The sequence below is a fragment of the Mus caroli genome, unplaced genomic scaffold (assembly GCF_978045245.1).
Source record: "Mus caroli unplaced genomic scaffold, Mus_caroli_1 scaffold_10, whole genome shotgun sequence".
NCBI classification, from domain to species: Eukaryota; Metazoa; Chordata; class Mammalia; order Rodentia; family Muridae; genus Mus; species Mus caroli.
In genome coordinates this window covers 93,297,775-93,318,869 of record NW_028227265.1, presented here as the reverse complement: position 1 = coordinate 93,318,869, position 21,095 = coordinate 93,297,775, and the positions used below count along the sequence as shown (strand labels likewise).

General features: G+C 39.5%; 1 protein-coding gene across 3 annotated transcripts in view; it reads right to left on the bottom strand.

Annotated features, from left to right (window-relative positions):
- Dlc1 (DLC1 Rho GTPase activating protein) overlaps positions 1–21,095 on the bottom strand; it is a 430,556-nt gene that overhangs the window by 200,195 nt on the left and 209,266 nt on the right. For all 3 annotated transcript variants that reach the window (XM_029480999.2, XM_021169372.3, XM_085844015.1), the window contains exon 5: positions 3,391–3,424. In XM_029480999.2, coding sequence (XP_029336859.1) covers positions 3,391–3,424 — 34 coding nt within the window. The remainder of the gene's footprint in view (positions 1–3,390; positions 3,425–21,095) is intronic.

Below are 21,095 nucleotides of genomic sequence, written 5' to 3'. Positions count from 1 at the left end.
TGTGTCCAGAACATTGACCTCAGATCATCAGGCTTGGTGGTAATGCGTTTACTGGCTGAGACCACTTGCTGACTCCTTTTATTCACTTACTGCAGCAAGATCTCTTTCTGAGATCCTCAGACTGGTCTGGAATTTGCTACGTATTCTAGGCTTTCCTTGAACTCACAGCTATCCTCCTGCATCAGCTTTTCAGCTAATTACAGGAGTATACCAACATACCTGTCATATATATGCATATATATCATTAATATATATTTGTATGTCTCATAAATCTATAGATTTTTTTGAGACAAATCAGTATTGTATTATTTATTTGGTTCTTGGCCCATTACAAATGCCTTTTCATCACGATCCAAGCTTAGGCAATCAGAGAACATTGTTCACATTTTCCTGCCATCAAAAGCACAGGCCTGAGACAGTTCAGCAAGTTATCTAGTCAGTACAGCTTGAATCTGAAAAAGGGATTCTCTCTCTGTCTTATTCTGTGGAAGTTTAGGTTCCTTTTGTTCTATTGAGTGTGTTTTCTCCCCACTTTTTTATTAGATATTTTCTTCATTTACATTTCAAATGCTATCCCAAAAGTCCCCTATACCCTACCCCCACCCTGCTCCCCTACCCACCCACTCCCTCTTCTTGGCCATGGTGTTTCCCTGTACTGGGGCATATAAAGTTTGCAAGACCAAGGGGCCTCTCTTCCCAATGATGGCTAACTAGGCCATCTTCTGCTACATATGCAGCTAGAGTCAAGAGCTCTGGGGTACTGGTTAGTTCATATTGTTGTTCCACCTATAGGGTTGCAGACCCCTTCAGCTCCTGGGTACTTTCTCTAGCTCCTGTCTTGGGGGCCCTGTGTTTCATCCAATAGATGACTGTGAGAATCCACTTCTGTATTTGCCAGGCACTGGCAAAGCCTCATAGGAGACAGCTATATCAGGGTCCCTTCAGCAAAATCTTGCTGGCATATGCAATAGTGCATTTGGTGGCCGGTTATGGGATGGACCCCCAGGTGGGGCAGTCTCTGGATGGTCCAACCTTTCATCTTAGCTCCAAACTTGGTCTCTGCAACTCCTTCCATGGGTGTTTTGTTCCCTATTCTAGGGAGGAATGAATTATCCACACATTGGTCTTCCTTCTTGATTTTCTTGTGTTTTGGAAGTTGTATCTTGGGTATTCTAGGTTTCTGGGCTAATATCCACTTATCAGTGAGTGCATATCAAGTGACTTCTTTTGTGATTGGGTTACCTCACTCAGGATGATATCCTCCAGATACATCCATTTGCCTAAGTATTTCATAAATTCATTGTTTATAATAGCTGAATAGTACTCCAGTGTGTAAATGTACCACATTTTCTGTATCCATTCCTCTGTTGAGGGACATCTGGTTTCTTTCCAGCTTCTGGCTATTATAAATAGGGCTGCTATGCTAAGTAGCCCAGAATTGCCCTGAATCTGTGAACCTCTATCCTATGCCTTTCTACTTCCGGCATGCACCACCATGCCGTCCATCAACTTAGAAAACTTTGCCTCCTTGATATTAAACACAAATATTAGAATGTATGGCTGTCAATTTTATGTTTCTGTCTGTTGCAGAGGAGGAAACTGGGCAAGGTAACAGGAAACAGGGGATGCCCTCTGCTTATGCTGTGCTGAATCCTGAGTTATAACAGCATAACTGAAATATCTGAGAAGTGACACAATGAAGCAGTCCTCCATGCCCAAGTGACACCATTTAAGAGGAAGAGAAAAAGGAAGAGGAAAAGGAAGAGGAAAAGGAAGAGGAAAAGGAAGAGGAAGGAGTTGGTGCTTCGCTACTCTGTCTCCTCAGACAAGCAAGTTCCTTCCCTTCTGTCTCTCCCTACCAGCCAACAGTTTATTCCTGAATGTTCTCCTTGGGAGAATGCAAGAATTTGCTGTTATTCTGGAATAAGATGGCAACATTGCTGTCATATACTTTGTTTAAATCACAGCTAGTCTAGGGAATGACAAAGAGTGTCACGACTCCAGACAAAGTAGGGGCCTGAGTTGCCTTGTTGTTAGGATGTATATGCACACATTTAACCATTTAGTCCTTGTTTAACTAGACAGCCCAGCAAAATCTGTGTGAAGACATCCTGAGGCTTAACAACTTACTTAAACTCACCTGATGCCCGTAGATGTATTTAATCTGTATGACCAGAGCCCATTCAACACAGAATTTTATTATTCCTTCATAGAAAATTGAATCCATGATAATCATCTCTTCCTATTCTAAGGGGCTCTTGGTATTATTAGAGTGAAGAAGTCAGACACCAATAACTAAACATGATAGGGAAGTTCAGCCTGCAGTGTTAAAGAGCTAAGATGTTTGAATGAAAACTTCCTGGCTACAAAACAGGATCCCGGTAAGAAAAGATGAGCATCCCCTATTCATACATGAAGAAGATGGCAAGATGACTCTCACCCCCAAAACTTACGATACAAGTTATATTCCAGAACCCATATAGTAGAAAGAGAAAACCTACTCCCATAAACGATCGATCCTCTGACTCCCGTACCCATGCCACGGTATATACACTTCCTTCCCTCAAACAAATACATAAGTCAAAATGAGTAAATAAAAACTCACAAGCCCCAAACTCACTAAGGAACTTGAGTCATACTTTCTTTTGGTTTGATGAAACTTGCCTCCACTCTCTTGCTCTTAAATATCACATGCCTATGAACTAGATGACGTCACATGTCTGGCAACGAAACAAGAGGCTTTACGTCAATGGTGCACATTCTAACTGGATTTGCTCTTCGTTTTATCTTTATTTTCTTTAGGTTGAACACAAAAGATGATCTTGAGAAAGGCCAAAAGATTTTAAAGCACACAATTCTACCAATTCCAGATGAATTTCTCGTATTTTCACGCCTCTCGTCAATCTTTTCCCATTTCCTTACCATACTGTGGAATACTTACAAGCATCCCAAAGTGTGAAAAGCAACACCATTTTTCGCCATCAGTTTCACTGTTTCCTAGCTACATTCAATCATGCACTATCCATTTTATCCACCAAGAACATCTATTTCTGACTACTGAACAAGCTACTTGATATTAAAAAATGAGTCGACAAATAACAACAATCAAATTTCAAAGATCACCCCTCATCACATTGGTCGACATCAATATCCTCCCCCCAGAGAAAAAATGTAATTGAAATTAATTGTAAGACTGTGAGAAGGCCCTTGAAACAATACAATGCTAAAAGGCTGTACTTTTCTTTGAGAATAACTGATTTATTTGCTAAGAATTTGACAACATTTCCCATAGAAATTGATGAGATTAGTGCATTTTAGATATTCTAGTTTAAGGTGGAATTTTATTCCAATATAGGAAGGAGACAAAAAACAGCCCAAATGTCAACTCACCAGCCATTTCCTTTTCTCCAACACATGGAACAGCCTGAAAAAGAAGAGAGCACAAAATTATGACCTTATTAGGAAAAAAATAATATCATTATGAACAATGCATCATAAACATAGTAAAAACTAGATCCAGACAATAGGAAAGAAATCAGCGTGGTGGAGTAGTCTGTGAAGGCATTAGATTTGGGTATGGGAGTCTGCAATGATGTTCTGGTCTGAGGTTAGAATCAGCCTATATTGTGCTTAAATGGAATTGGTGGTATATTAAACTAACATACTCTCTGACTTTGGGTGGATTTCTTTGTCCAACTTTTGGGAGGCCCACAAAGCAAATTATTTGGTCAATGACTGCACATTTCAAGTCTTTGGCCTGTCTCTACTGTCAGTAAACCCATGAATGAGCTACCCTGACTCTTTTTTAATGGGTAGAAAATCCCGTGTTTCTTAGGGCTGCTGGGAGAACGGAATGTAGTGCCTTCCGTAAGGCTGAGAAGGAAGCATCCTTGCTTCCTTGCTTATTATTACTCTAGGTACTGATTCCGTGGGTTAATTTATTAATATGAGAATTTAAAAAATTTCCATTCCATTATTATTTTTATCATGTTAAAATGAAATGTTTCAACAGAGCAGTCTGTTGACCCTATTCTTTGTGGATACTCAGAATGAATTAAGGAGCCTGAATTTCTAACTCTCAATTCAACTGTTCTTATATAAAACAGCACAGAGGCATTAATGTGTGTGTGTGTGTGTGTGTGTGTGTGTGTGTGTGTGATGTAGAAGAAAGTGTGTGGGTACAACCATATGTGTGCATGCAGATTAGAGAGGTTTATACAGTCTATACAATCCATCCATTAATATGGAGGCCAGAAAGTCATCCTCACACTTGTGATTTGTTGTGAGTGTATGTTGGAATGTGAAAGAGAGAGACAGAGATAGACAGAGAGACAGAGAAGGACAGAAAGAGAGGCAAAGATGCAGAGAGAGAAAGATGGAGAGACAGACAGAAAGGCATACAGAGAGAGAGAGGCTTCTCGGATGAAGGCTGAGAGATGCACTCATCTATGAGTGCAGGGATACATATTTACAAGGCAGTTTGATGCATTTTCCACTTAGCAAAATAATAATAGTAGATTTTGTATGACCTCCTTAGCTAAGTTTTACAGGTTTAAGTATGAATTGCCCTCTGGTGAAGTGGGCCTTAAATACAATCAGATAACTGTTGGTCACTTCCATAACATTCACGCCGTTATTGTACCGATGGGGATATCTCACCATTGATGATCATTATCAAAGCTTATAGAATCCACTGTTGATTTCTCTCCACCAGCAGAATACATAACATCCTCTGGTGCCATGAAAACCAGTCAACAGGGAGGAAGATTTTAGATTAGTACCAGCTTGATATCTCCTGTGTCATGTGACAAAAGTGTGTAGTGTCTTCAGCAGAATTTCAAGTTCTGTTGAGTGAGTGGGCATACTGGCAATAGAAGGTTTTTGATTGCTGGCAAAGTTGTAAATGAAGGTGACAGGCAATGAAGACTCTTCATAGAGTAAGTCCCATGGTACAAGAATCAACTCCCACTTAGTGGTTAGTAAGTGTAGGGCGTTCTTTTAAAATTCCACTTAATCCTCAGAACTACCTCATGGTGTGTTACAGATTACAGTAGCTTGTTTGCAGTTCCATGGTCAATTATGGAAGCTAGGACATAGTCTTTGGCATGTTGGCTTCCAATTTACTTTATCAGAGCATCTGGTTGATGGAGAAAATATGTCTGCGAAGTTCTGTGACAAGGTATTGACTTAGATTACAAAGCAGATGTGCATGTTTTGTTTGGGACAGATAGAAATTAAGCCATTGTCCTCTTCTTATACCTAAGACATTTAAGGTAGATTAGAATGCTTGCCCCATATTACAAGCTGACTATCAGCACACGGCTGTTTCCTATATTTGATTATAAAGACATTCATAGTATGTAGAATATTTAATAAATTCATAATCATTGATCTGAGTTATAAGACAAAAATATTTAACCCTTCATATGCCTCATGCCTATATTTCATGTGGCTGAAGCTGATTATTTTGAAGTCGTACCATGTTCCACATGCTGCTTTAATTTACCAACTCGCATTTCTCCCAAGTAAGTGCAACAGTCATATTACAAAATAGGAAAAAGGAGAGCCAAAGTTTAATGTGCCTAGCCAATGATAATGTCTCTGTTCAAGTTAGACCACACCATAACAACTGGATAACCCTTCACCGGCTTATTTTAAGGTCAGATTGTCTCTCTAGGAAATGTTCTATACATTAAATTCGTAAAGTTAGCGAGGGCTATAAGGTGTTGGAGGAATTAGAAATGCTGACACTTAGTGTTCAGTTAATCCAAGCTTGTTGGTCATTCTTAGTTACTTGTCTTATGCTATCTTGGGTACAAAGTCTAACCATTTTCTTCAGTGTGGAATTCCCAGTGTAGCTGACAAAGATACACAAGGCACACACACACACACACAAAACCCCCCAAACAAACAAACAAACATCCAACAATCCAAACAAAAAAACCCCCAAAAAACCAAAAAACCAAAGTTCCACACAATCGATATTGAGTAGCAGTGGTCAGCTCTATCACTGGTACGGTGTTAAAAGAAATGATCAAGTAGCAGATAATAAAATTACCCAGGTGCAGGGCTGAAGAGGTGCCCCAGTGGTTAAGAGCACTTACTGCTTTTACAAAGGACCCATGTTTGATTGCCAATAGCCACCCTCTTTGAATAACTAATCTGACTCTCTCTTTTTGCACCCCGGAGCACCCACATATGTTACATATCATATGCACACATTAGTAAAAATATAAATAAATCCTACAAGAGATTTTCCAGGTGGAAATGGGAAGGTTTCAGGCATTGAACCCCAGGGAAGGAGGCAGAGCTTATGAGATGGTCTTTTTACCCTTGCCTTTCTAGATGGGCACGAGGAATACAGTTAAGTCCTTGTTTTAACATTCCAGAATGTTCTATCTCTATTTTTGTGATTACCAGAAACTTCTCATGAAAGATGGCTGCATATTCTCAAGTGCAAAGTAGATGTCCATCAAACATTTGTGGAATGAACATACCAAAAGCGATTGTTTCTTATAGGACGTTTCTCATAGAAAAGCATGGTTTAGAATTTGTTAGGGACCCTGTTTAATAGCTGCCATGTGTTTCATTTGAGCTGCCTCTTCAGGAAGTTATTTAACATTTCTGGCAATAAAGCAATTAAATGGGGTTTTCCTGCTGGCCATATGGGTTCGCTGTAACTTCGTATTTTCTTCTCCCTCAATGAAACAAAGGAAAGTCCACTAATAACTTCCAAATGAGAGGGGAAAATCATTCAAATTTTGTTATTCTCCTCTATGATATTCAAATGATAGAAAAATCACCCTTTCCATAGCTCTGAACCACCAAGGCTGATTATATTCCAGTGCCGGCTAATAGCTCTCCTAGGGAACGGTGCTAGCCTATGTTAGACAATTAAGGTGATTTTACACTTGAAATTGGAAAAAAAGTCACTGAAAAGAAAGCTCTTTAGCAAAGGAAGAGGAAACAATTTGCCTTACTGAGTACTTTTTGAACTGCATGTGGGAGCTTAGGCAGCTGCTCATGTTTTTGGATATGAAATACGCTTAGGAAATTGATGTGATTGGTGGAAGTTTTGCCTATGTATGTCACGTCTTCTGGTTTCCTGTGAGGACAGTCCTGTGCACTGCCGGCATGAAGTCTATCTGATACCTTTGGGGACTTACAGTCATCACAGTGTAAGGAAGGAGGGTGGTAGCAGAATACACCCCAGCCCAAGGCCAGCTCAGGATGCACTTTAGCCCAACAATGCCAATGGAAAGAGTCTAACTGTCTAACTGAACTCGGCTTTGTTTGTTTGTTTTTTTCCTGGATGATTTTTAGATGGAAATGATATAATTTTCCTCTATAATCAATATATTTTATCAATATGTTTTTGCTTTCAGTTATATAAAACATATTTTTAATTTTGGTTATTTGGAATTAGTACCATACAGTGTCACTAGAAAGAAGGCTTTTTTTTTTTTTAATGATCAAACTCTTCACAGAATAAGCAAATAGTCTAGAAGATTCACTTCTAGGTTCTGTAAAAGGAACAGCTCCTTCATTTCCTTACAAGAAGCTCCCTGCCTGGCAGTTTTCCTTTCCTCTCTGCCTCTCAATCTGTGTCTCTGTCTTTCTATGTCTCTGTGTATCTTTTTTTCTCTCTGTGTATATGTGTGTATATCTGTGTGTCTCTGTGTGTGTGTGTACTCACTCTTTCTCCATCTCTCCATGCTTATTTGGAGCGTTTTCAAATATTACAGATATTTACATAGAAGTGTCCGGAATATTTTAATTTTTCCCCCAGAGGGAATTTCCTCAATTTCTTTTTTTTTTTAAAGAGTAATTAAATCTATAATGAATTAATGTCTGTTCAATTCATGTTATCCCTTTAAAAATATGCTCTCAACAGCATTTTACAATGAGTAATTATGTCCTTAGAAACAATGGGAAAGTACCCTTCAGTGCTGAAGAGCCTGGCTCTCAGATGGGGACTCAAGAACCCATTGCCAGCAATAGTAGGAACTTGGGACTCACAGCTAACAACAGGGAGAGTTTTTGAGTTTACTGTTTAGTGAACAGCCACAAAAGAAAACATTGAAGAAAAGAGGGCTCATGGGAAACAGGAGTGATTCCTCTCTTCCTCATTTAAAGACTTGTTTGAAACCATCCTCTCGATGGTTGCAATTTGCTTTCATTCCAATGAAGAATCTCACTGGAAAGTGGAGTTTGATGGGCAATATGATAGCATCTATTTCATGTTATGAAGTATTTCTGTAGCCTTTGAGGTCATTTTTCAGGCACATATTCATGGTGGAGAATTTAGTGATCATCAAAGTTCAGTTCTCCAAGGACCACTTTCATAATTTGTCTAATATCTCTCAAGAAATTGTTTGTTTGATATATTAAAAAGCCTTAAAGGATTATCTCATTTTAACCTTGATTTTCACAGGAAAAATGCATGCATTTGTGGCTCTGGAATTTTTTTGGCTACATTATTCATAATGTATACTCAGTTAAGTGACTACCCAAGTTGATCATGCTTGCCTCCGTTTCAGCTGACCTGACACCTATGGTCTCTGTGTTGGTCTTAAAAAGTAACCTCTTGTTTCTTTCTTAATGTTGGCTATGAGGATGCTGAGCTCTCAACTCTAAGTGAATAGCCCAATGCTGGAAAGCCTTGGCTGCCACACTGGAACTAGACTTGAACCACTACACAGCAGTGTCTCCTACACCACAGGGAACCCAACAGTATCTATGGCTTTGCCTCTCCCAGGGCTCTATTCTTCCATTTAACTGACTTTTGTAGCTAGATAATGGTAGAATAAAGAAACTTCACTTTCAGAAAATTATCAGTGACCACCCCACATATCTTCAATTGTGAATTCGCCAAAATTATTCTTTTACAGGGTGAATTGCTTTGCATTTTTCAAATCTGATCTATGAAAGTTCACAGACTATACCATAGACTGGAGGCTGTAGTTTTGATTTGCATTTTTATGGTGGAAATTATTTAACATTTTTCCCATAGTTATTGGTCATTTGTATATATATATATTTGAAAATCTCTTTTCATATTATTTGTTGGTTTACTGATGGGATTGATGTTATTTTATTATCTTTTGGGTTCTTTGTGTAGTCTAGGTAATAATCCTTGGTTATTGAATAACTAGTGAAATTTCTCTCCCCTTCTGTATTTGTCTCTTTAGTCTTTTGATGATCGTCTCTTTTTCTGTACAGAAAGAAGCCTTTTAACTTAATGCAATCTCATTCAGACATTTTTCTTTCTTTCTTTCTTTCTTTCTTTCTTTCTTTCTTTCTTTCTTTCTTTCTTTCTTTCTTTCTTTCTTTCTTTCTTTCTTTTTTTCTGCTGTTGGATTTCTAGCCATGAAACCATTGCCTATGCCTAGATTGTGAAGCATTTTCCTGTGTGCACTTCCTCACATCATTTAAAAGTTTATCTTAAAGCCTTTTGTCTCTTTTTGAGTTGAATTTTGTATAGACTGAGAGACAGGAAATTCATTTCACATTTCTACATGTAGATAACCAGTTTTCTTATCATCATTAGTTGAAAACTTGTCTTTTCTTCATTGCATGTTAGATTTGGGTGATTATAGCTGTGTGTTATTTCTGAATCTTCCCTTCTAGTCCATTGGTCAGCACATCTATTTTATAGCAGTGCCATACTGTTTTGTTAACATGTTTTGTTAACTTTAGCTTATTTTGAAGTTGGGTATTGTGATACTTCCAGTATATTCTTTTTGCTCAGGATTGCTTTGGGATCTTCAATCAAAATCTTTTTTTTTTTTTGTTTGTTTCCAGATGAGTTTTAGAATTTTCAAAAAATATTTTTTTGGTGAATGTTATAAGTGTTCTGGTAGAGATTGCACTTAATGTATAAACTGATTTTAATAAAATGGCCATTTAAAATGCCAATTAATTTTTATTGGAACTTGTCACTTCAAATTTCTCCAAACTAAAATTAATTTAACACATGATTAATAAATTGTTGATATACAACAAGCATAACATTACATGGCATATATGCAATGTTATTCAGTAGAATGGAAAAGAGGCATATATATTTTTAATATGCTAAAGTATTTGTTAATGGTTTAACATAATTCCATATAGTTGCCAGCTTAAAAGTAAAACAGCTGACATTGTGAATTTGTTTTCTTTTTCTTCTTCACTTAGTCTCTTAGAAAGCTAAGAGACAAAATATTTCATTCATATCTATCTGGGTCATGGTGATTATTACCAGTTATATTAAAATAAAAGGTAAAATTCATTTCAACAGTTGAGTGCCTGCATAGCTATCCATCTTTCCCCCAAAAGTAATAATATTCATGTTGGTTAATAATCTACAGCTTATAAACTTTTGGTCAAAGCACCACACCATCATATCAGAGCAGCAGAAGAGCATAGATGAAAACTGTTTGAATAACATCCATACATTTACTTATGACAAACCCTAACCTTATTCACTGAATTGGAATTTATTTTTATCACACCTAGCTCTGGATAAGTGAACTCTTGGCTGTGACCCAGACATAATTTTATTGCACTGAGATAAGGCCCTGTAAGTGCTAAGCACTGGCAAATTTGATTTGAAATATGTGTCTTTTGGGCTCTGTAACCTCTGATGCCTGAGATGCCAGGATCTATGATGCTGCAGATATTCCTTCCTGAAGGCAAAGGTTCTCTAATTTGTATTGCAGGCCTGAGGTCACAACAACTATTGAAAGTGGAAACTAATGAGATAATTTGGAGTTCTAGAACATTCATTGAAACAACAACAACAACAAAACATATTGTATGAGCGCTTTCAGAAATGATAATAAGTAATACCTGAATAGTTAATGTCTGAAAGTTATGAGTGATATTAACATTGGTAGTCTTTTTGCTTCCTAGCCACTGTGACGTGAATACTGCCCTTTATCTTGATGCAGTTACTAACTTGTCAACAAACCTTCATGCATACCGAGCATAGATAGAAATCTCTGAAACCATGAACCAAGTTAATGCTTTTCTTCCTTAACAACAACAACAACAAACAACAACAACAACAAAAAACCAGATCTTCCAAGTTGTCCTGCCCTCTGAGGTTGGATACTGTATGTTCATGTTATCATTTTGAGGCTGAAACCTGGATCAATCTGCAAAATGTCAGAGGTCTTTGCCATCCAAAGAAAAAAGATGGGTTCATTTAGAGGTACTCTTGATATTGAGAACTTTTGGTTATCTCTTATCAACATAACAACTATTCTAGGGCAAATGTCCCTTAAAGTCATGGACCAATTACTCTGCCTTCAGAGTGGAGCCTAGTCTCCCAATTCAGTGTAGGTCTCCATTGCTCCAGATTTCCTTTTCTACCATGTTCTCCCAGGAAAGCTGGAACCATATGCTGTAAAAGCCTGGGGTAATTTTGATTGATGTAGATTTCCCAATCAGAATGTTCACTTTTGGTGACACAAGATACTAATAATTGCATTAAAATAAACCACTGTGGTTTGCATGTCCACCTTAGATAGTCTTGTCTGTTACCATGTAAGATGCAGATGCAGAGAACAAATTTCTCACATTAATGGTATGTCTAAGATGAAAGACAAGACAACCATAACATAACGGTCTTTCTATATTATCTAAATTTAGTCTAACAAGATGTCTATTTTCTTCCTCATTTAAGAATAATATGGAGGTTAGGTTAGCAAAGTTAATGGGCATAACTGCTTATAGGTGGCTAAGTCCTGATTTCAGGTGGTTATAGACCCTCTGGTGATGCTCTGCTATAGGTCATGTGCTACACTAGAAGCCATACTCTGGTGCCAACTACAGCCTGAAAGAGGGCAACGGAAGGAAGTTTATGTGAGACATATGAAGTGAGCAAGTATGGAGGTTTGGGAATGGAGCCTAGAGTGGCAGGTTTCTCTTGCTAGAGAGATGTGATCATTTCTGTTTCTTGCACGGGATGCATTTGTGAGGCTGATGTAATGGTTGAACGGCATGTTTTTCTTTCTAGTAATTAAAATTAATTTTAACAACTCATTTAACTGTCAGAGGTATTCCAGGTTGGATAATTTATATGAGAACCTTACAGGGTTCACACATATATAAGGGGAGGGGCTGATGACTCTCTTCCTCTCCAAGAGAAGTTATTGGCACTTACTGATCTTGGGAGAGGGGAGTTACTTTCTTCAATGTTGTAGCTGCTGACAACTTATCCATGCTCAGTTAAACAACCCACTACCTGTGCTTAGACAAGGAGTTGTCATTGTACTCAGTGGGGCACAGAAAAGCAAATCAAATAATGAAAGGCAAGAAAGAAGGAGGGGGACTTGTCCAGAAGCAGGGCTTTAGGAATATCAGGAAAGTATGGGTAGTGAGAATGACCAAAATACAGCATATACATGTATAAAATTGTCAAATAATAACAACACATGTCTGCTTTTAAGTGAAAAGGTAAAAGTTCTCAGATTAAGAAAAAAATCTCATGGGAGACTCCTAAGATCTTCTGTGAACAGTTTTATTCTACATAGATAGTCATTGCTGGTCTCACAGTGTCTACTTAAATAATAATAATTCAAACTAAATAATTTAAGCTAATAAACTATACATGTATGACAAACATGACGAAAGGAGAGTTCTATGATGCCAGGGATCCCCTGGGCGTCTTGGAAGATACTCAGCAAGACAGGGTAGAATGACTGTACAGAAGATGGGTAGATTTCTTAACCTGCATTAACAAGTGGAAGCGAAAGTTGAGGAAAGTGGAAAAGGTTGAGAAAGGAAGACTAGGGAGAGAAGCCATGAAAGAAAAAGCATCTGGTTACAGTTGTCATCCATTCTTTAAAAGACTGAGCAAAATACTTCAATGGCAGAGGGAACAGGCAACATTTACTGACAGTGGGTACCTGCTTTATGCCAGGTACTCTTTTTGTGTCCCTTCCTTTAACAAAAGAAGTTTTATTAAGTTTGTTCGTTGAGAATTTCATTATTCTATAACATGCATTCTGGTTACTATGGCCCCTTGTGGTGGGTTTGAATGAGAAATGTCCTTCATAGGCTCATATATCCGAACCGTTGGTCTCCTGTTGGTGGCACTTTTGGGAAGGTCATGGGATCTTTAAAAGGTGGAGCTCTGCTGGAGGAAGATCACCATTGGGACAGGCTCTGAGGTGCTACGGCCTTATCCATTTTCTCTTCCTTCTTTCCACTTCCAGTGTGTGGATGGAAATATGACCATCTGCCTGCCTCTGCCTCCATGATATGCCTTTCCTGCCCCAAAGGACCCTATAACTCGGTGAGCCAAGCAAGCTCCTTTTCCTTACATTGCTTTGGTCATGGCATTTTAACACAGCGACTGAACTGTAACTAATACAGTCCTCCCTCACCAACACCCCTGCAGTCACAGAGTCCTTCTTCCTTCCTGCTAGATTTCTTCTCCACATTCACACCTTTTTGTTTTCTATTGTGACTTGCTGAGTTTAACCTGTACCACAGTGATGGTTGGGGGCTCTCCAGTGGAGCTGGTGGGTTCATTAGTGGTTGGTGATAAACTGAAGATGATGCCTCCCCTTCCTCCAGTACCCATTGGCTATAACATCCCTGAGCCCCATGTTCACAGTGGATTAGTGATAAGACCAGGCTTCTGCAGGCCTATTGTAGGCAGCCACAGCTGGGGAGAGATCTTGATTGTCCTGCCTGTGTCATGCAAAAGACATCATTTCACAGACTTGCCCGCTTTTTCTAGCATTTACCTTCTTTCTGGGCTCCTTCTATGTTATTCTCTTCCTTGCAGAGGGAGAGGTATAAGTGTCCTAATTTGGGGCTGACCCCTCCCTCAGCTGCCACACGTTCCCAGCCCTGTGAGCAGCCACGTATTTCTTTGCTGATATAAATGCCACTCTCAACACTCATCCGTGAAACGTTTCTTTGCAATGAGTTGCAGTGAATTTAGATAGCTGTGCTGCCTGCCCATGGTTCAGGAAGCTGCGCAGGTGCAGCCTCATCATGTATGCTGGGGAAGGCTTTTGGTTGATGCAGCTGCCTTTGAATCATCCACAATCCTCTATGTCCCTCTTTACCAACGTTCCTATAAGGAACCCCAATGCAACTTTTTCTTTTCTTTCAAATCCTATTTTTAATGATGGCTCTTAAACACTTTAACCTCCCTTGTAGCCCACTACCAACCAGAGGTAGTGGGAAAGAAAGGATACTGGGGAAGTGGACCTGTCAGGCCTCAGTCTCAACAGGCTCAAGTCGGCAGGAGGGACCAGCAGGAACACCAGGAGAGGTCTCTCTCAGAGAAGCGAAAATCAGAGAAGATGCAAGACCCACAAGCCTTGCACAGCTAGCTCTATAAGCAAGCCTGGTTGAGCCTCTGTCACTTCAACAAATCCTATTTGTACCCTGCAAACATCACTTGTCCTCCACGTGTCTTGCCTCAGCACGTGCATCCAAACATGCATCCAACCAGAGTCTGAGGAGTCCTGACAAATGGAGCTAAACTACACATGTAAGGTGGACGCATACATGCATGTTGTTAGCAAAGAATCCTTCATTGTGCTTTCTTTCACGTGTTTGCTTTAGCAGAACATCCTCTCTCCTGTGTCTGCTTCAGTGAAACATTCCCTCACCAGTCTGCCCTAGGCTTTTCCCTGTTTCCACTTCACCCAAGTGAATCCTCTAGTTTATACAGCTAGGCTTGGGTGGATTTTTAAAAAATCTGTTGTGAGTTCCCTGTCTGCAGTGAATGGATTGTTTATACCTCTTTAGAAAAAGTCACACAACACCCTGTTCTTAAATTTTTGTCTACACTGCCTCTCCTAGGTTAGAATATTTCCTTTTATATAAATACTCCACACCATGGATGAAAGTAAATTAGGCAGGAGATTGCTTTCAACTGCTGGAAAGAAGACACAGCAGCCTGGAATGGGGGTGGGAAGGAGGAACTGAAGGCTGGATATTGTTGAGATGCTTAGTGTGCCTATGCTACGGCTTGACCAGGAACAATGGATTCTAATACAAAGTTAGACCCTTCTACTACATGTCAATGCTAGGCTGGCCAAGCCTTCCCTCTTTAACTTCCAAATCTGACATTATTGGCTAAAGATACAATTACCAGAACAAAGGAGGACCCCACCCCCAGCTCCTCTTTCTCCTCTCTCTCTCTCTCTCTCTCTCTCTCTCTCTCTCTCTCTCTCTCTCTCTCTCTCTCTCTCTCGTGTGTGTGTGTGTGTGTGTGTGTGTGTGTGTGTAAGTGTGTGTGACAGATAAGGGCAGAAGAGAATGTCAGAAGTCGAGGTTACTGGTGGTTGCTGCCCAGTTGTAGGTGCCAGGAACTCAGCTCTCACTCGGAGCAAGAGCAGGACACTTTCCTAACTACTGAGCCGGCTCTTCATCCCAACATCTTTATTTTTATGACTATGCTGGTCATAAAATGTGCATTTTCATGAGATGTATTGGATGCTTTGCAGTTTAGTTTCATGTAATGTCTCCTCTCTTAAGAAACAACATTAGGTGTACAGTTACTGTTGTTACAACAAAGTGCCCAAGGCAAGGCACTTTATAAAGAAAAAGGGTTAATTTTTGCTTATGTGCTGGAGATGAAAAGTGTAGTGTATATATCTAGTCATAATTCTTTTGCTGGGGAACTCTGAAGCAGTACAGGGTATCACATGGCAAACACACATCCATATGTTGTATCTTGTGACCTATGCATCTCTTAGAAACTTCCAGAACTTTGTCTTGGGAGTGCCACTCAAATCCAGTCCTAACCACTTTCCAGATTTAGGACCTCTACCCAGCAATACTTGGATTAACTTTCTTTCCAGCCATTTACTCCTTTCCGGTGATGACTAGGTTTCAACACATGGAGCCCTGGGGACACTGAGACCACAACCAACCCATAGCAACAGCTGTCATTAAGTTCAGAAGCAATTGGTTTAGTGATAATGTACAGAATTGCATTTTAAAATAGGAGCACATCAGCAGATTTTAAAAAAATGCCAAGAAAGGCAGAGGAGGACTGGAAGATGCCTGGCCTTGATGACTGGGTTTCCTCTCAGAAGCTAAGGATGCCTGCTAGCACTGTTTATCCCATAGATGTTCAGCCCAGCCTGCCCCTCCCAACCAGGTCCTCATATTATTTCCTCAACCATGAATTCTATGCCTTTAGTATCAGAGTCAACACAAAGCTGGCTTGGCTTTTGGATTATTAGGGTGATATAGAGCAAATGAACTCTAGCTTCTTTCATTTTCTAAGACTCTTGTAGGCCAGCCTGGGCTCTACCTGGCCACCCTACTGCCTCAGCCTCCAGAGGATCCTCATGAGAAATGTCAGTGAAATGATCTTTTGCCTCTACTTTCTTTCTCGTTGCTGGTTTAGACTATTTGGTCTCATGACTCTGAGGACTACTGAGTGGGTTGACCATCTATCCTGCTCACTCTTCATTCTGAGAAACTTGGATCTTTGTGGGGAGGTAGGGGTGTCTCTTCACCTTTGCATTGCATGCAACCCATCCAATGATCCTTTATTCTGAAATTGGCAAAGGGCATATTTGGTGTTACATTTAAAAATGACAAAACACCTTTTTCTCCTTTTAAGTGATGTACAATATAGCAAGGTCCCCACACCAGCAAAGTGATCATGATACCGATTGAAATGAAGATAATAACAGAAAGAATATCTCATTTCCAAAACTCATTCAGATTCTACTTACTATAGAGCTAAATGGGAAACTCATCTATAAAAGAAACTGAGACTCCGAGGTAATTCCAAAAAGCAGGATGCCTGAGCATTTTAGTGCATTCTAGAGACAGAACAAATGTCATCTCTGTGATGTTGACCTCCCTTGCCACCCATGTCCCTCTGCACAGGCACCATCATGTATCATGGGAGGCCTGAATGAAGCTGGAACTCCTCTGCCTCTGGGATACCCCAAGGGATCTCTGATACCTGTCATTTCTCTTCAAATATATTTTCAAAATGGCCACTGGCAAGCTGTCCTGATGATACATTTCTAGGATGCCTTTTCTCACGTCTGAAACACAGTCTGGATGAAAGAGGTGGCCTACTTTTTAGGTACCTTTTATGGCAGCTCAGCAAGTGTGCAACGTTCTTCGTTGACTCTATTTTTAATTCATAGAATGTTTTTCTTTTTTGTAGTATGTGGGTCATAATTCCTTCTAAAATAATGTATTTCCTCCAATTCTCTACCCTGGAAACTTTGAGGATTGGAAAATCAAGGATTAATTGGGGGTAAGCTCAAAACATATTTGTGTTTACACATATTATTTCAATTGAGATTTTGAAAATACACTTTTGTTTCAAAACTTTAGTCCATTTTCTTTCATAATAAGAAAAGTTTAAAGTAAAAAAATACATTTCTGGTATTAAATAATTTAATTAGTTAATCTAAGTAAACAAAATCTTATCTGTTGGCTCCTTTAAACTGGCAACTGTTGTTATTACTGATGGTTATAGTTTTAAACACAACCATATATCTGTTGCTAAAATGGACCCATAATATCACCTTAATTGTTTTGGTTCTAAGTTGAAGGTTTCTTGCTCTTATCATAATATTTAATGTCTGTGTCACAACCAAAATTTTATTGTTGGACACAAATTGTTGAACTGACTTTAATCTTAAATATTGGTTTTCATTATAGCCTTGACACTCTATTGTATGACTAAACCCAGTTTAGGACTTTTACATCTAGTGTAAAAGCTGAAAGAAAGTGAAGTAACTTTTCCCAGATCTGTCTTATGTAGAAAGTCTTAGCTTTTCTTCAAAGTCCAAGTTTTTAATTGGCTTTTAATCTATATTGAAGAATCTCTTTCTCATGGGAAAGTCCGTGTTAATAAAAAGTGCAGGGATTGGAGAAAGTGCTGTCTGTAATGCAGGAAAGCAGCGATGCTGAGAGCTTACTGTGATAGTTTCAAAAATGCATCCCTGGAGTCTTAAAGTGCTTCCCTTTAAAACATGGCGCTGAGTTCCTCTCTGTCATAGACCTTGGCAGAAGTGATGACTTCCGAAGATGCATCACAGTTACTTTCTCTCTCTCTCTCTCTCTCTCTCTCTCTCTCTCTCTCTGGCTTGTAATGGGGGAAGCTAGCTGCCATGACATTGGCAGTTCTCACAAAGGAAGTGACCCGCACTCCACCCAGGGATAGCCAGCAATGGTAGCCAGCCTTCCAACTGATGGCAGCCTTTGAGGAACATACAGCTAGAGCCATGCAAAGCAGTCACTCCTGATCTGAATTCCTGATTCTCAGAACACTGGGTATGATGACAAATGTTCATCATTGTTTTCAGGTGTAAATTTTGGGACAATATATTAAGAAGATTGTATGTATATAAAGACATACGTATGTCCATATTTCATACACATCTGCAGTGCTGTGACCAAGCTAAAATTTGCCTCATGCTCCAGGAAGGAATGTGTTTTACAGCTCTTTTAAAAGATGTTTTCAGGTTCAAGGGCACTCAATTTTAATATTATAAATCTGTAATGTTATAAATCACAGATTTCTCCTTCTAAAAGTTAAATACCATTTTCTTTGTGGTGGACCAAATGGAAAGTTGCAAACAGCTAGCTGCTATTTTATTTATTTATTTATTTATTTATTTATTTATTTATTTATTTATTTTGTTAGAGGTTTCTTACTACTCTTTGCAATGAAGCATTTTCATTGGGTTGATAAGTGTTATTTGTTTAATGTATATTACTGATGTCCGTGTGCCTTCTACACAGCTTAGTGACAACTGATTTCTATCCTTAGGGAAATTAGGTTTTTTAACTAGTATTGCTGTAAGCATGCTCAGTTAGGTATGCTATTCATAATGTATTTAAATATACACTGAGGTGAGACAGTGCAGGAGAAGGAACGGCTTATTGCTCCTGAGTATTTACATATTTTTGTGATGATCCTATAAGGCATCAAATAGGCATTTCATTAGTGAGTGATACTATTTATTTTGAAAGGAAATACTTTTCAGATTATAAAGTGAATATAATTGAGACTTTGAAAAGAATGGGAAGTGTTCCCATTGCTGCATTCCTAAGATTCATCTGGCCATATGGCTCCTGGGTTATGTGTCACAGCTAATGTATTTCCATATTGCCACGCTTTTGTTTGCTTGGCTGAACTTCCTGGAGATGCCTCCGAGCACTCTCAAGACAGGATGGAGAATTTTCAAGAACTTTTTTAACTTAAAAATTTTATCTGTTCAGAGAAAGAGTTAAACACATTTTTCGTGATATATTGTTGTGGCTGGTGTTACACTTTTTCAAATGTGCTGGAGCTAAACTTCCAGGAATACTGTTCAGCCTCCAAGGGCTGCAGTAGCTCACTTTATTGAGGACAGTTCAGTGGACTTGATCCTTAAAACTGCTCAAGAGCAACTTGAGAGAGACCTGGCTCAGGAGTCAAGAACACACGCTCCTCTCACAGAGGATGTAAGTTAAGTTCCTAGCACCCATTTAGTAGCTAAATACCATCTGTAACTCCAGTTCCAGAGGCTATGATGCCCCTTTCCGGCCTCCATGAGCTCACCCATACATGATACACAGACATACATGCAGGAAAAACACCCACACATGTAAAATAAAATAACCAACTCTTCTCTTCTTTTCTCTCCTTTTCTCTTCTTTTCTTTTCTTTTTTAAAAAATCACTTTCAAATGAATTTCAACTTCACTGTCTTGACATGGTTTCATCTTCCTTTTAATTTCCTTTGTTAATCTGAGTATCCCCAGCTCCTAAACCAAATATCAATTATGTGCCTTTATTTATGGAATGAAAAAAAGTGGAGATTTTATTTTCCAGACCAGAGTCATATTGCATTCCCAGCAAACACAATAGTCTTTATTGAACTTGAAATGGGAATGGGGGTAGCAATGGGTTTCTTTAGTGCCTTTCCAGGGTGCTATATGTGTGTGGCCCTTTAAATTTATATTTTTCAGGTATCAATAGTGTAATAAGTAACCTTCAACAGCGCTTTGTGATGCTATATGAGCATTATCTATCAGAAGATTGATTTGCTTAATTATTGAATGCTAAAGAAGGGTTGAAATCATATAGGCCCAGGAATGAACCACACATGAGAGAGGACTGCCAAGCAAACCAGAATGATTATAACAAATTTCCTTCTAGAACTCTGTAACTTGTGGAAACTGTTTCCTAAAACAATTGAAAAGAAAAGCAAGAAAGGGATGGCCATTTCAGAGGCTGTTCAGTGCCTTTTTGGGAGCGGGGTGAGGGTCTGGGATGGTTTGTTCAGAGCTCTGGAAGCCTGGAAAGGAAAGAGGGAGGCTGATGAGTCTAGTTTGTACAGGGAGCCAGGTCTCTGGGAAGCCAGCCTCAAATGTGGCAAGAAGGAAAAGGTCACACACAGCTCCTTTTCATGTGTCTCAAAATCCTAGTCAACTGGATAACAGCCCCAGAGCATTTCCTAAGTACTACAACTGGGGAGCAGACTGCTTCAGTATCTTATTACATTCAAAGGATGAGTCTAGGATCCAGGCCAATATTAAACCATGCTCTAGGCATCCAATGGTGACTCCTAATCAGCCAAGACAGACAGATGGATGGATGGATAGATGGACAGACAGTCCCTCTCTCTCTCTCTCTCTTTCTCTTTCACTCTCTCTTTCACACACACACACACACACACACACACACACACACACACACACACACACACACATTTACTCCTAGGGCTAAGCTGCTGCTGCTGCCCTGCATTAAAGGAGACTGAAGAGTGGCCAGGGTCCGAAGCTGATTAAAAGGTAGAAGCTGAGAACAGCATCGGGGTAGCTAGAGCACAGGGTCGGCTGACACCCGCCAGCTACCCACGACCCCCGCCACAGGATTTTGAGACTGCTGGTGAGTGGAACACAGCTTCTGCTCCAGTCCAATCACGCGGGACCTGAGACTGCTTTGGTTGGGGAGGCAGAAATCCGGCCTGAGTAGGGCCACAAGCCTCTTCCAGTCCGAAAAGCACCAGGGTAGCTAGGGCGCAGGGTCGGCTGACACTCGCCAGCTACCCACAACACCCGCCACAGGATCTTAAGACTTCTGGTGAGTGGAACACAGCTTCTGCTCCA